Raw genomic sequence first — 15,606 nt, 5'->3', positions numbered from 1 at the left:
GAATATATTTTTCTTGCTTTTTAATTACCATCAAGGAGGTATCCTTCTGAGATGACAATATATCTTTACAGCAACTATGCACATTTGCCAATAAGGAGAGATGATAAAAATCCCACCGTTTTCCTTAGCAACGAAATATTTACTTCAATACCCAAAGATTTTTGCATGCAAAATTGTTTTCTTTTGTTCTCTAACAAACAACAAACTCCCACATTGTACCACAGACTTTAAACTAGTAACTTAATGTGAAATTCACAATAAATTAGTTAATTCATTGAAAATAGAAAAAGGAGAGGTTGTTTGAAAAAATTGAAAGATTTGTTTAGGTCCCAGTTAGCATTTTTAATGTATTTTGTTATAGTGGCATGTCATTTTTAGTTTTTCATTTAATTTTCATGTAAATGATATGATCATTTAATGCATTTTATTCCAGTAATGCACTCCTTTCAATAACCTCTATTCTTTTGTCACTGTTAACATTTTTTATATCTGCCTCTTTCAATACAATACACTTTTCTCTCTGTAACCACAGTTCCTTTATCTTTAGCAATAAAAAAACAAATTAGACAATTTGTTTTCAATTGTATTTGAAAACTTACTCTAAAAGGCGTAATCTTTCAATAAAATGTTAATACTCAACAATTTCCTTTAAGTGTGCAATAGTAATAGTGAAGGAGCTAAAATCAAGTAATATGGTATCATAGTGCTTAGGTGCAACTGAATTTATTTTTTTAACATACAATAAAATAACCAATGTAGATCCTTGCACCCCCAATTCATACTCTCGAGTGAAAAAGCTATCACACTTCTTAAAACTGTCTAGATTACTATTCCACTATTAGATTTATTTTTTTCTTGCTCTTCAGATGAAATTTTTGAAAAATTACATGAACAGAGCAAGGAGAAAAAGTATTAGCAATGCTCTTCTGAATGCTCTTAACTGTAAAACAAGGGTAATATTTCTGTTCTAGTGGTTATGTTCTTTTTAAAATCTGTTTCCATAGTCTCATTTAAAAAGCCAAGGATTATTCAAAAGGACCTACTTAAGAATGGAGGTGGGAAGTGATGGAAATTACATGCTGGGTTTGAAATAGGAAACTTATTCTTAGCAGCTCACCGCTAACTTAAGGAATATTTGGAGATAATTTAGACAAATCTAGAGGGGCAAATTAAGTGAAAACAATACAATATCTTGATCTTTGGAGTAGCTGATTCTTTGTCACAAAAAATATCCTTTAAAACCATGGGCTTTTTCAAGATGGAGTCAAATTTAACAATAGCAGTGGCCACCAATTAAAGCCCTATGATCCTGACTTGATTTTTAACTTTCTGAGAATGCTTTTGTCAAAACCTATAGTACCATTTTCGCACATTAGCGTGAAAATGCATCCTTTTGATTTCAGAGAAGTTTGCTTTCACGCTCCTTTACAACGACCAACAGAAAGGTTGTGAACATATTGAAAATGTCTGTATGCATTAGAATTATATAAATTCTGGTCCAAATGCCAAAGCCTCTGAGAAATCCAGAAGATTATGAAGATCCAGAAATTGACCAAATTGATCCTTTGAAAGATCAACTCAGACTTCTCTCAATGTACTCAATAAATCTTCAGCGAAGATTAAACTACAGGCTAGCAGATGATATGAATCCACGCATTGTGTCTTGGTATTAACACAACTTTTCACAAGGATGAAGCAAACAAGAATGTATTTTCCCATCCTGTGAGATCTGGATTGCCTTTAAACTCCTGCTTTAGTTTCCTTCTTTAGAAGATTGATGGACAGGGCAGAGCAGTACATTCACCTATGACTCTCACGTCTCCCAAGCTTATAACTGAACTTTTCAGCCTACAAGGCTTAAACACAACAAGATGTGACCCATCCAAGAATCATTCTGTGATTTATTGGAGTCTTGAAAGAAAAATAGCAAGCCCCAGCACTTTTAATAAACTAGAGAAGGAATAAAGCTGAAATCAAGTATTTGGAAAGCAGGATAGTATATGTTCTAATCCTTCCTTAGGCATGAACACCAGCTGGGTAACTTTAAGCCAGTCACTTTCTTTGAGCCCAACTCATTTCATGGGGTGGTGGTTGTGGAGAAAATAGGAGGCAGAAGGAATATTAGGTATGTTCACCACCTAGAATTAATAAAGGTGGGATTAAACAAATCTTTAAAATAAATAGAGATACTTCTAGAAAAATGCAATCATGTAACTTCAAAGAATGTATGTGCAGCCATCAGAACTTCAATTTTTTTGTTAAGTATATTTTTGGGAGGACAGATGCAACTTCAACCAGTTGCTGAGCAACCAGTCATTAAACAAGGACTGCTGTTTTGGAAGGTATCAAAAAGGGTCATACTTTCCAGATGCACATAGTCATGCCTTCTAGTTGTAGCAGTTAGATAGAATATATTATTATTATTAGTTCTGACTTATCACCAAAGCTTTGATATAAATATTGCTTGCTATTTGCATTTTATTAAAATAGCTGTTCCACAATTGGTATCATGGTTCCACAAATTCCTTGGAATTCTGCTGGTTCCAGGAATAGTTTACTATTTTCCAGAGACCCTCCTCTTAAGGATTTGGGAGGACATATTTTGAATTGTAAGAGATGCTGCAAAATGAACTTGAAATGTTTTGCATGCAAATAGACCTTTTACCACTGACCACATGCTACCTATAAATCTTGTTCTAAATGTTTTTTTCAACAAACATCTGCAAGTCCTTTGAATTTTGTCCAGCTTGTAAAATAAGTTATTTCAGTGTTTTCATCTCTTTTGCTCCATATAGTAATTTTACTATCTTGTGCAATTGATAGAAGGCAATTAAAAATAAAAATTTTGTATGAAACACTTGCAATAGCAATAGCACTTAGATTTACATACCATAGTGCTTTATAGCAATCTGTGAGCAGTGCACGGTATCAGCATATTGCCCTCAACAATCTGGGGTCCTCATTTTACCAAACTCAGAAGGATGGCAGGCTGAGTCAATCTCAAGCCCAGCCAGGAGCAAATTCAAGGCTGTAGGCAGAATTTGCCTGCAATACTGCATTCTAACCACTAGGGCTCTGACGCTGTGGGTTGAATAGTCTTTACGCAGGACTGGACTATCCTCAGAAAAGATATCCTATCCAAACTTTCACAAGTTCTTATTATCCTCAGGTACAGTGGCATCTTTAAAGTAATATACAAATGTCACTCCAAGTAGTTTCTTTATGTACACTAGGAATGGTGACATTATGTTTCAAGGTGTTGATTACCATCTTTAAAGCGCTCCATGGCACAGGACCTAGTTACCTGGGGGATCGCATCCTGCCCCATACATCCCTGCGACCAATTCGCTCTCACAGAGAGGGACTCCTCCGGGTGCCGTCCACTAAGCAGTGCCAGAGGGTGGCGCCCAGGAGTAGGGCCTTCTCTGTGATGGGCCCAGCCCTCTGGAATGACCTCCCCCCCCGACATTAGGACAACTACCGATCTCCGCTCCTTCCGTAAGAAACTCAAGACCCACCTGTTCCAACTAGCCGGCCTGGCTTAAATAAGAACTATATTCTTGAATCCCCCCTGGCAATTTTAAATGGTAAATTTCTGGGTATTTTAACTGTTAATTTTATTGTACTGTTTTAACTTCATAGCTATTTATTTATGAAATTGTAAAATGTTTTATGTATATACCTCCTCCATACCATATGTTTATATATTTAATTGTACGCCGCCCCGAGTCCCTTCGTGGAGAGGGAGCGACTTATAAATTGAATAAAATAAAATAAATAAATATGTCCTTCATCCTTAGCCACGGAAATACCCTGGTTGACCTAATCATAACTATATCATAGGCTTATTCCTGAGTATCTATGGTAGTAGTTCTCCCAGATTCTTTTTAGAGCAGGGGTGTCAAACTTGATTTAATTGAGGGCTTCATCAGGATTGTGTTTGAACTTCAGGGGCCCGGGAGGGGGGGACATGGCCAGATTGGGTATAGCCAACTCGATGTCACTCAGGTCAGGAGCACCTGTGGTGGCTCAAGCACTTTGCCAGTGAAAACGGAGCAGAGGTTTTTGGGTGGCAGAGGGTTGCAGGCCGTTGCAGGCGGGCTGTCTCAAGGTCCGTTTTCACTGGTTGAAGCACTGCAGGCCAATCCATCGCTGTTTCCAGGGTGGCCTCACAGGCCAGATCGAAGCACTGCATGAGCTGGATCCGGCCCACAGGCCTTGAGTTTGACACCCCCATTTTAGATGTACTAAATTTAAATGCCATGATAAAAACGGATACTAAGCAAAACTCTATTTTGAAGGCAGACCCAAACTAGTTCCTGATCAATCATCTTGGAAAGCAGAACGGTATCTGGGACTAGGGCTCACATTCTAACAAACAAATGTGAGTTTCCACGTAATGGAAATGAGTGTTGCTTTAATTTTAGAAACCAACTTGAAAGTTAAGTTTTTTTAAAAGTAGCCTAAGTAGAGATACAGTCATTTCTTATTAGCTTGAAGGACTGATTGTAGAGGCAGAAGCAGCTTACAATTTCTGCAACTTTATTCTTTTGTTTTCATAAAGGAAATAGCATTGTTTTCGTTATGTAGAAATGTAAATATTGGCAAACCTATCAAATATGAAAACTGGCATTACAACTTTAATTGCACACTTCCATGTGGTCCAATTGATTTTAGTCAGTCTGTACAGATACGACTGAAGGCATAGTTTGTTTTGCAGTCTTTAAATTGTCAGAACCTTCAGGAACAGAGAATACTAATTCTAGGATCAATAATAAGAGACAGATATTGTTCACCTGCTGTGTTTTGTTTTTAAGGAAATCATGAGACACTAAACAGATGAGAAAGAGGGGGAGAAGCTACAACTGTTTGCAATCATACTTACTAAATTTTCTTTTCTAGATATATTGAAAAATGGCAGAGAATAACAGCTTCAAGACCCAGATTAACCAAATAAAGTGTAAGACTGAAAGAATTCTGACTCCAAGTCCTGTGAGAGATATTTGGACTGAAGCATCTGTACTGTTATATCTTCATATAGCTGGCAATACTGTAAATCTCAAGCCACCTATTCAGGTTGAAAGATATATTTTAGAGAAAGCAAGTATGAGGTTATAATAGTCAAAAGACCCAGGTGTTATTCCACGAAAGGTATTTAAGACTGGCCTTATATTTGATAATAGGGTGACACTGAATTACTGTCTTATAGAAACTCAGGACTCAAGACTGTGAAACTCCAGGGGGTAGTCATTCATGATTCTTAGTTATGGTGCAAGCGGGTATAGAATGATTTTTACTGCAACATGCACATCAAATAAAATACTTCAAGTCTCTGTGATCTAGACGAGATTTACCTTACATTTCTTTATAAACTTCAAGTTTGTCCACACGTGATTTCAACTATATCCCATGTTTTGGATTCTCACGTTCTTTTAATGTTTACTAGAACCACATATAAAACTCCAACTATGGTACATATAGTATCACAGTAAAGAAGTAATAAGAACTTAATATTTGGAATTTATTTATTATTAAATTTGTATGCCACCCATACATATAGAGTATGCCATTCTATAAAGCAACTCAAGTATCTTAGCTTACATTATCTCCTATATAAATCACTAAAAAGAAATTAATCTTTTTAAGGAATTCTGTATTTGCTTTTCATTGTAGTAACAATCTCAAGACTTCTATTTTGTTTGATCACTTACTCCCGAGCTCATCAATATAATTTCTCCCCAATATGTATATTTGATAGATTTTCAGTTAGCATAGATTATGGATGTACTTATATACCAAGAACTGTACAAGTAAAGCAATTCACAGCAATTTGTAATATTTTCTATTATCCAAAGTTTTGAGTCTTGTGGCATTTGTCTTTCATTGCAAAATTAAGATCAGAAAAACTGTTTCCAGAACAGTTTTTTGGGGCACCACTTTTCCTTCATTACACAAAATTAAAATTATTACTCCCTCTTCTATGTAGCATTCTGTATTCAATTTATAGTTGTCCAACATATTATTTCAGCTTTCTTCATATATTTTTCAATCAACGGCTCTTATTCTTGTTATGTCCCATCTGCATGTTTATAAATCATTTGTGCTGTTTTAAAATTACTTGGTATATGTGTGTTACCCAAAGCTAATAATTTCAATAGGGAAGTTATTTAAAATTATGAAGGACAAAAACCCTGTAGTAACAATACATACAGGTAAAAAAGTTAAGTATGGCCTTAAATTTAAGTCTTCAATGATTCTACCATTCTTCATGATTCTATCAATCTTCTTTGTAGTCGTTATATTTTCCAACAACCAATTTTTAATACATTTATGAGGGTGGGACCAATATAAGCCAGATATTACAAAAAAAAAGTTATGCATTTACCTGGACATGCTTCCACTGAAGTAAAATTCCCTTTGGGGGGGGGGAGTATTTTAAGGTATCGTAGACGTTTAATTCAATGAGTCCTTTCCTTATTGAGTCATACATGTTCCTAGTTCACCTACAGTTCAAGTGTATTGACATTCTGCTCTTTTCTAATTTTTAAAAAGGGACAAATAAAGAATGGTTTGTAGAATGCTGGGTATGATTATAAGTTAGAAAAGTTTTCTAAAGTTGCCACCTTGGTTCTGATAGCAGAAATCAGCCAGACAATTAGAAAGCTGTGTTAAAAGTACCAGTGATAGGAGTGAACTTTAAATGCTGTATACTATTTGTGTGAAATTAGGTCCACCCAATTGTTTCGTGTATAGATAAGACAGATGGACATATAATATAAAGCTACATGATCACAACTTATCACTTCTCTGGATATCTGAAAAAGGTTTTTGTTAAGCTTAATTTTCAATTTGAAACCATCTTCCTTCCATTCATGGAGATAAATCAATCCATCTTTCTATGTATCTTCTACATTAGTGTTTCTACATGTTGACAACTTTAAGAAGTGTAGACTTCAACTCCCAGAATGCTGGTTAAGAAATTCTAGGAGTCGAAGCCTATACATCTTAAAAGTTACATCGGCTAAGAACACTGTTCTACATGAATACTTCCTTGATAAAATTATAAAGGGCCATCTTGGCATTTAAATCCCTTTTACTTTATTGTTTAAAACTTTATATATAATTTGTAATATAAAATTGCATATAGTGAAAAGTATTAAGTTTAAAACATTTATGGGTTCTCAGAACAATGGCAACTTTTGCTTTATATTTATAAAATGACTCATGAGTTTAAGTAATAAATTCATGACTAACCTAACTGAAGTAATCATTTGTTTTCTTTCTCAGCAGTGTAAAATAAAACAATATATTTATAGTGTCAGAATATTTCTTCTGAAATATTTAACTGAACAAGGTTAAATAAGTGTTTTTGATTATTAATACTAGGTTATTCATGCCCATTTGCTTGATGTAGTCCCCACTATTATGACTGCATGGCAAAATAAGAAATTTTTGTCTCTTATCTCAATCATAAAAAATAGCAATTTCATATATTCATTCAGCATCATTTTGTTTTTACATGACTTCATTTCCACTAAAAGCAGCAGCTTTGTTTTGCAGCTAAAATGGATTATAAATCAAAATATTAATAGCAAATCAATTATACTGCACTACAACTAGAAAGTAAACATGGAAAATACATTTACTTTCAACAATACATATATAGCTAAAACATAATGTGGGATTAGCATCCACTTCAATTTTGTCTTCTAATGTAATAGTTTGCTCTGAAAATATATTAAATACAAAATTTCAGTTCATGAAATTTGAACATTTTTTTAAAATTGTCTTTATTTAATTATTAATAGATAACATTAATATATCAACATTGTAATAAATCCATGTTTATGACAGCTAGCTTTTTACTTTTGACCCTGTAAAAGTAAATTGTGATTTTTTTGTGGCATATAGTGGCACCTTTATTTTTCTAACACACTTCAGGAGTTTTTTCACTTTGAAAAAAAACTTTGTTTTTTTGAAACACCATTAGAAGCTATGCAGTTTCCATCTTGTAGCAATGCTTTTCCAGTTCCGCTCTGAAAAAGTAAGACATTTAGAGTATTAAATTATGAAAAATATTTACCTGATATTTTTATTATCAAAAAATGTATTGAAATCAGGTTAAGTTTATAAATTGGTTTAAATCAATTAAATATTTTTCGTTCTTATAAGAGTTACTCAATTACATTTATAATAGTTCCCCAAGCAGATATATGGTTGAATGCAAACTTGAACTTCAATATCATCTCCAGGTTGGGGGTAACATGCCTCCAAGAACCAGCTGCAAGAGAACAATGGCAGGAGGGAACTATGCCACCATCTCCTTTAAACTTATTTGGATGGCTAATGAGAAACGAGGCTCTATCCTACTTCTTATGAACTGATAGTCATGGCCAAATTGATTTAATATAAAGCCAAAATTCCATAGTTGATTTCATTCAAACCAAAGCACAACTTATATACCATATGTATTGTATTTTATTCTCTTAAGCTGGTAAATTATTATTTTTATTAATCATAACTTACCGTATCATCAAATACAAATGAAGTATCTTAAACAAGCATTTTCAAACTACCTTTTATGAAGTTAGTATTTATTACCCACATAAAATTAAACTTTAGAAAATGTATTTTATCTATAACAGAAATTTTTGTAATGCTAGAAAAGGGGGAATAATGCTTATTTTATAACGCAACATCAATGTTAAAAATTATATCTAAACAAAATTAATGTTTTATCAGTAATATATAGTTCCATTATCATGTGCTGTAATAAAGCAGAAATTGAATTTATTTTCAATGCTTTGAGATATAATTTTTGTTTTAGGGGTAATCTGTATATGTTTTCATTACTGATATAGATTGAATGTTTTAATATACCTTAACTGGTTAGAGAAATCATCTTCCACATTATCATCATCCCAATTATCTTCCCACACATGTGCATCTTCATCTTCATCTAAACCAGCCCAGTCTAAAACAAAGCAATAAACAATGTTTTAATATATAATTCATGAATTTAGACAACGTTGGATATATCTCAGTAATTTATAAATCAAAATATTTCATTCCTTTTAAATTTCCAACAGGTTTAAGTTTGATGAAAAACATTTTTAGGAATGGTACGTGATGCATTTGTTTTGTTTTTCAAGCAATGTTATCAAAAACTATCAGGTTCCCTCATGAACAGATGTACTTAGTACTTAGATCAGGGCCAGAGCCAAAAATCATGGTTTGTAAAAATGACTGCAGTCAAATATTACAAATGAATTATTGAAAGATCTTCTCAAAACCTGGCTGATAATTTACAGCCACTAATATTTCCAAATAACCCTTGTTTAATCTATAAGAAATGAACAAGCTGAGTGAGAATCAAATAACCCATTTAACAAGATGGGGCAAGGAAATGAAATAAAGTAATAAAAGAATGGACACCAGATTTTGCCTAAATAAAGATCACTTATGAGCACCTAATTTACATTAGGAGAAACTAAGGGTTTAGAGTTCTGGCAGATGGGAAGGAACAATGAGAGGTCAGTTACTCCATAGGTACTGCTCCAATATCAATTGGAATTATAATAGCTGGGAATTTAATGCCTATGTAAATTGTACATCAGACCTTATCATTTTTGCAAAATAAGTAGGAGTTCAGAATCTTAAATAGTATGCTTTCTTTCTAGCTGGCTTTCGCACTATCAGCATAAATATATAAATCTGAGATGCACAATGAGAAAGGCTGATAAGTGAACAATTTTCTAGCACACATCAGATTTGGTAGTAACTGCTATTGGTTACTAAAATCAAAATAGTCTATTCAAATGTTACTTATCTCCACTATTCCCATGTATCACAAAGCAGAGTTCAGTCTTATTCCTAGTGATAGCGTTATTTGATGCAAAATAATATGCATTTGCTGAGTCAATTCACCAGATTTGCAGAGAAATCATTACAACTTTATCCAGTGGTCCTTTTCAAAAGACAGAACAGTTTAAGACATTGACTTTTTTCTTACTAAAAGTCATTTCATCATCAGTGCATGCACATTTGTGCAAGGAAAAAACCCTATATAGTATAAATCTTTTTATATTTTGAAAAATGCACTGGTTTGGTACAGAAATACGCATACATAATTCTCTTTTTCATATTATGAAGGAAGTCTTATTAAACAGACACTCGCTTTCCAGTGTTACTCTTCTTTTAACTTTACCACGGCTCAGATTCTTAGCGCCGGTTAACCATATTTCATATTTAAGAAAATTGATTATAAACTAGAATTAGAGATTAATTTCAAATTGTATTTAATGTCTGTGGTTTAAAAAAAATGACAATCTTAACTGAAATTAAGGGCTTGATTTAAAAAAATCATATTTAAATGAAATGCTTAATCCTGTAAACAAGAATCGGAGAGCTTCACAAAAGGGATATTCAAAAGAGAATTTTCTCTACTGTCTAAGTAAAGCAGTAAGGAAGTGTAAAAGATCTCAAAGATACCCAATATTGATTATTAGTTTTAAGTTACTGTTGTTTTGATAAAATCCATTACATTACACTTTGATTCAAACATTACACTTTGTTTAATAATGTCTAAATAAAAAAATCAGAATTATGGCTTTATATATAATTATAATTTAATAATGAATCCCAAATATACATCTGTGGAAATAAGAAATAAATCCCAGTAAGTTTTTCTGGATCAAGAAACACTGTAAGTAGTAGGAGCAGTCAGTATAGAAGTTAAATTTACCCCCAAAAAGCCGAATGCAGTTAATATTATTCTCCATATAATATTTAATAATCTTCTTCTGTCACATTAAAAATGTCAATTTAATAATAAATTTGAAGGTCCTTTGATTATATTTTAATAAACTGCGGGTTTTGTTCTTTTAAAGTTATCACAGTGAAGTCTAACAGGTGTATATTTGATTAACTTCTACAATTCTAGCTTTAGCTTAACTGGACTACTGAAAAGAAGTGGAAATTAAAAACATGATAACGAATACAATGAAAATAAAATGCTTTATATCATACAACTGTAATTGAAATATTTGACTCAGAGTGTATTGCCTATTTCATGTATATTTGAATGCAGTTGATTAAGTCACATTTTCAGGAAAAAAATGTATTTTATTGAAAAATATATTTGTAAAAAAAGGCGCCTTCAAGAAAATGGATAGTGATTTGTAGTGACACATACTTATTACATTACAGCACATTACACACTAATTTTCTAGACAAAAAAAAATTCTAGACAAAAGAATTTTTCAATATGGAAGAATTTTCCTAACAACTTTGGATAACACAATGAGGCATAATGATGATGGAGTTACCAAAATATAAGACCAGGGGCATGTCAGTATGTTTTGTATAACTTTCAGCATTCTGAATACGATTTGTATAGGAATATTGTCACCCCACAGATTTTTATTCACTATTAAAACTGCTTCACAACAAATTGAACTAAATTGGTTTAAAATGAATAGAACAATTCATCTTTTCAAAAATAAGATAGTAAGACTCTTATTTATGTAGCATATTCCAAAGATCTTTTTCAATAAGCAACTGGCCCTCCTTGGTTGCTTCATTGAAAATGTTTTGCTTCTTATTCAGGAAGCTGCTTTAGTCCTGAAGTGAAAACTTTTCAAAGAAAAAAAACAAGGAATTCGAGTTGCCTTTTGGAAAAGCATCATTAGGATAACCATAACCTGGACGATTAAGAATCTCTTTAGGTATTAATGCAGCAGTATGCACTGATACACAAACACAATGTGCACAGCTCTGTGTGTGAGAGGGAGGGAAGAAAGATTTATTTTAAAATGAAATTGTTTAAACTTCTGTAATATTTAAAAAAATAAAAAATATTTAATTATTTTGAAAATAATTAAAGAAGAAGTTGTTGTAGCATAACAGAATCACCTATAACTTTTATGTATACTGAGAGCTTATGCACCAAAGACAAATTTCTTGGTGTATAATCACACTTGGCCAATAAAGAATTCTAGTTTCCTGTGTCATGATTTTGCTACATTAACTTAGGGCAAATATGTGTGGTTCCTAAATTTATTCATTATTAACTGCATGTTACTATTCAAATCGAAAGTTTTGATGCCACAAGTGTTATAAGCATAAATCACCCACTTACACTCCATCATTTAGGTCAACCAAGACATCATTTGGTGTGCAGCATAAATGGCTTGCTCAAAACATCTGCACTCGATCTAATCAATAGTTATGAGGTGTCTTCCCCTCATACCTTTTGAACCCAGTTTCCGCAAATGAACACCCATCTATTTTTTTTAGCAACCTAAAGAAAGCCAAGAATACACGTGTGTTTCTAAAAATCGAATTTTCCAGATGGAGTGAACTTATTCCCAGAATCCCCAGCCAGGTTGAAGACCTTCAAATTACGTCTCCGTTTCAGAAAGAATGCGACTTTCTTTCGCCCCACTGACATCTTTTCTGACAAGAGAAAAGGGGGTGGGAGGCCGAACCTTCTTGTACAATGCCCAGAGCCTCTTTAAGGATACCGCATGGGGAGGGGGGGGGGCTTCTCGCGGGGAACGAGGCAGGGAAAGTGGAAGAGAGCCTGCTTTGGGGAGGGAGGGGTCCCGCCATCTGGAACCATGCATATCATCCAGCTTTGTCGGCTGGAGATGATAAGAACTGTAGTTTCACCTTTGGAAGGCCAAACAGGCTGGACTGGGAGGCTTTCATGCTTCTCCGCACCCAGACCAACGAGGCGCAGCCCCAGACGAGCCGCTGCGAGAAACCCGCGTTGGTTCTTCCTCTCCGCCTCCCTGCCTCCCCGTTTCTTAACCTACCTTCGGCAGGAAACTCCTCGAACTCGTCGTCTTCTTCCAAAAGCCCCAGATCTACGGGTTGTTTCTTTTCCGACATCATGGGCCTTGGCCTGGTCCTGCCGCTCTAGAATACTCCAAGAGGCCCCACTCTACTGCTCCACGCTGAGAATGACGGGATAGACACGCGGACAACGGGCAGCGCATGCGCCTTCGGCGCGAACAGGGCGCAGGCAGCTCGTCACTCTTCCCCCCTCCCTAGCGCAGCCTTGAGAACTTTCTAAATTTTCTTGGAGGGAAAAAAAAAGGGAAGAAAGGAACCAGGAAGAAGGCAAATAGATCATTAAATAGATGGATAAACCATCTCTACTTTTCTTCATTTGCAGCATAGATTCTTCTCTGTCTGTACGCTTAATAATTCTGAAATAGGTTTTGTTTAGAATGAGCTTTATTCCGGGATTACTTACAATTCTTTTTAGTAAGAGCAGTTTTTACAGCAGAGTTACTACCATTATTAATATCGGGACATTTTGATTATTGAGTTTATAAGACGATTCTAAAAATATAGGAATGAATAAATTAGAAGTTTGTAGAAGTCACACAGCAAATTTAATCAGAAACCTAAAGTTTTATTGCAATCTGTTATTCTACATATTTTTATATAAAGTGAGAATATATATGTGTGTATGTGTGTTTTAATTATAGGTTGAATATTCTTTAATTCTCTTAAATTCATTCTTTTAATTATTAGCTTTCAAAGATGGGTGGCTACTGTATGTAAATATTTATATTTTAAATATACAAATATAAAATAGGACTCTCCATTTTTATTTTTTTTAAAAAAGGAGTATAGAATATTTCTGAAAGAAAACTTATCAGACTAAGATGAAACTTTCTTGGGAAGGCAGGGGAAGGAGAAAGGAATAGGAGAGAGGGCAAGGAGGGAAGAGGAGGAGAGAAACGAGTGGAGAGGGGGAGAGGAGAAGGAGAGAGGAAGGCGAAGTAGCGTAGGGAAGGATGACAGGGAAGAAAGAAGGTAGGGAGGGGGAGGAGAGAGAAGGAGAAGAAAGTGATGGATAAGGATAAATATACATATGAACAGCAGAAGAGCTAAACAATTGTGTTTTGGGAGCTGATGATAAGATGAATTGATGTAAACACTTAATAATACAAAATGATGTTGGTTATGTAATAGTATGTGATTATATGTTGTGAAAATGGAAAAAAAATTACAAAAAAAATGAAACTTCCCAGTTTAAATCTTTTTACCACTTATCTGTTTTTGCTCTTTGCTGTTCTTTTTTTAAAAATCCCAGTTGACAATTTAGTTTTGGTATCAGTAAGATTGTCCTGTAGACCGAGGTACAACAAACTTGCAAATCTTGGCTCCCTAGTACAAAGACAAGTACCGGATTAGTATGAGTCACAAAAAAGTAGGACATTTTCTAGATGAATTTTTCTTCCTTAATTACCTGATTAAATTTCACCTGTTTTATGGAGTGTATGTTGAAAGAAGCACATAACTGACAGAATAAGTAAATAACTTTATAAGTTCTATTAATAGTAAATAGCATTCAAGATACATTACTATTGCAACTAAAAGGTATGTAGCTATTCTAACCCATTCTACTTAAAAATGTTTGAAAATAACAGAAGAAAACTAGAAAATAATGAAGATTCATACTAGGCTACTTCATATCATCTTATGAATAAATTTAAGTTTATTCGGCCATAAAATTTCCTAATGGAACTCTAGATTTCGTTTCCAGATTTATGAGAACAATGCAGTTTTACTCACAGTGTATTTAGGATTATGGTTTTTTATATTACAAGTCTTTTGCATCTTCCAAATTTTTAAATTTAGTGCAGAAAATAAAATTAACAGGGTTAAATCCTTTTTTGTGGTTTTATTTAATTTCCTTTATATAAAGTCTACGACTATTATCTAAATTCCTAACCAAGAAGAGGTCCAAATATTACGGCTTCCTAACTTTCTCCCTTCTAGATTTTGCATGTTAGTTACCAATCTTGCTGAGCAATTACTAACTATAAAGAATGATTTTCTTCTTGATAGTTATGTACTATATCACATTTTGACAATAAATTGCATCTCAATGATTAAAACTTAGAAAGTTATGTTCCCCCTTCACTAATTAGAATCCCATATTTAGCTAGTATTATCCTCTTACTTTGGAATTGTCAGAAACGTGTGTGTGCGTGTGTGTGTCACAACAGCTTCATGTAGTGTATGTGGGGGTACATTTATGTGTGGTGTGCTTATATATACATACATAATTTGCCACAAGTCTTTCGTGCCTGGGCATATCTCAACCAAACCCCAAAGCTCTGCTCTAAACCATTCTGTTATAATTATAGTTTCTACTTCGGGAATCATCACATTTCTTCTTGTGGAAAGCCTGTTGGATTTAAACCAAGTTTTTGTGTGTATTTCATCTACAAAATTTCCTTTTTGAACATTGTTAATTCAATTATAGCTACATCTAGAACTATTACAAGCTATAAATTGATCTCACTGACATCCTACTATACACTAATCATATGAAACATTTCACATTTTTAGCAAACCATGAATTGTAAGAGTTGCCAAAACCATGGGAGCACTAGTTTTTTTTTTCTTATGGGCTATGTAAATTGCTATAACGCACTATTCAGAGAAGTACAATGGTCCAGACTGCAAATAGCAGATATGCAGCTTAAGTGTGGGAAGTGCTCTGACTTGCAAGAGGAAATGTTTTGTGGAGAGGGGAGGAAGTACTGGCTCATTCTGGACTCCCATTTCTTCTGTATCAAC

General features: G+C 33.9%; 1 protein-coding gene across 1 annotated transcript; it reads right to left on the bottom strand.

Moving 5' to 3' along the window:
* Positions 1-7,773: 7,773 nt before the first annotated feature.
* Positions 7,774-12,978, bottom strand: SEM1 (SEM1 26S proteasome subunit). The gene is made up of 3 exons (XM_081933559.1): positions 12,819-12,978; positions 8,881-8,974; positions 7,774-8,036 (listed from the first exon to the last, which is right to left on the bottom strand). The coding sequence occupies exons 1-3, from the start codon at positions 12,895-12,897 to the stop codon at positions 7,994-7,996; spliced, it is 216 nt and encodes a 71-aa protein (XP_081789685.1). The 5' UTR covers positions 12,898-12,978; the 3' UTR covers positions 7,774-7,993.
* Positions 12,979-15,606: the final 2,628 nt, after the last annotated feature.

Source organism: Natrix helvetica (genome assembly GCF_964273705.1).
Source record: "Natrix helvetica genome assembly, chromosome: Z".
Classification (NCBI taxonomy): domain Eukaryota; kingdom Metazoa; phylum Chordata; class Lepidosauria; order Squamata; family Natricidae; genus Natrix; species Natrix helvetica.
Note: the sequence above shows the minus strand (reverse complement) of the source record. Positions and strands in the feature narration are given on the sequence as shown.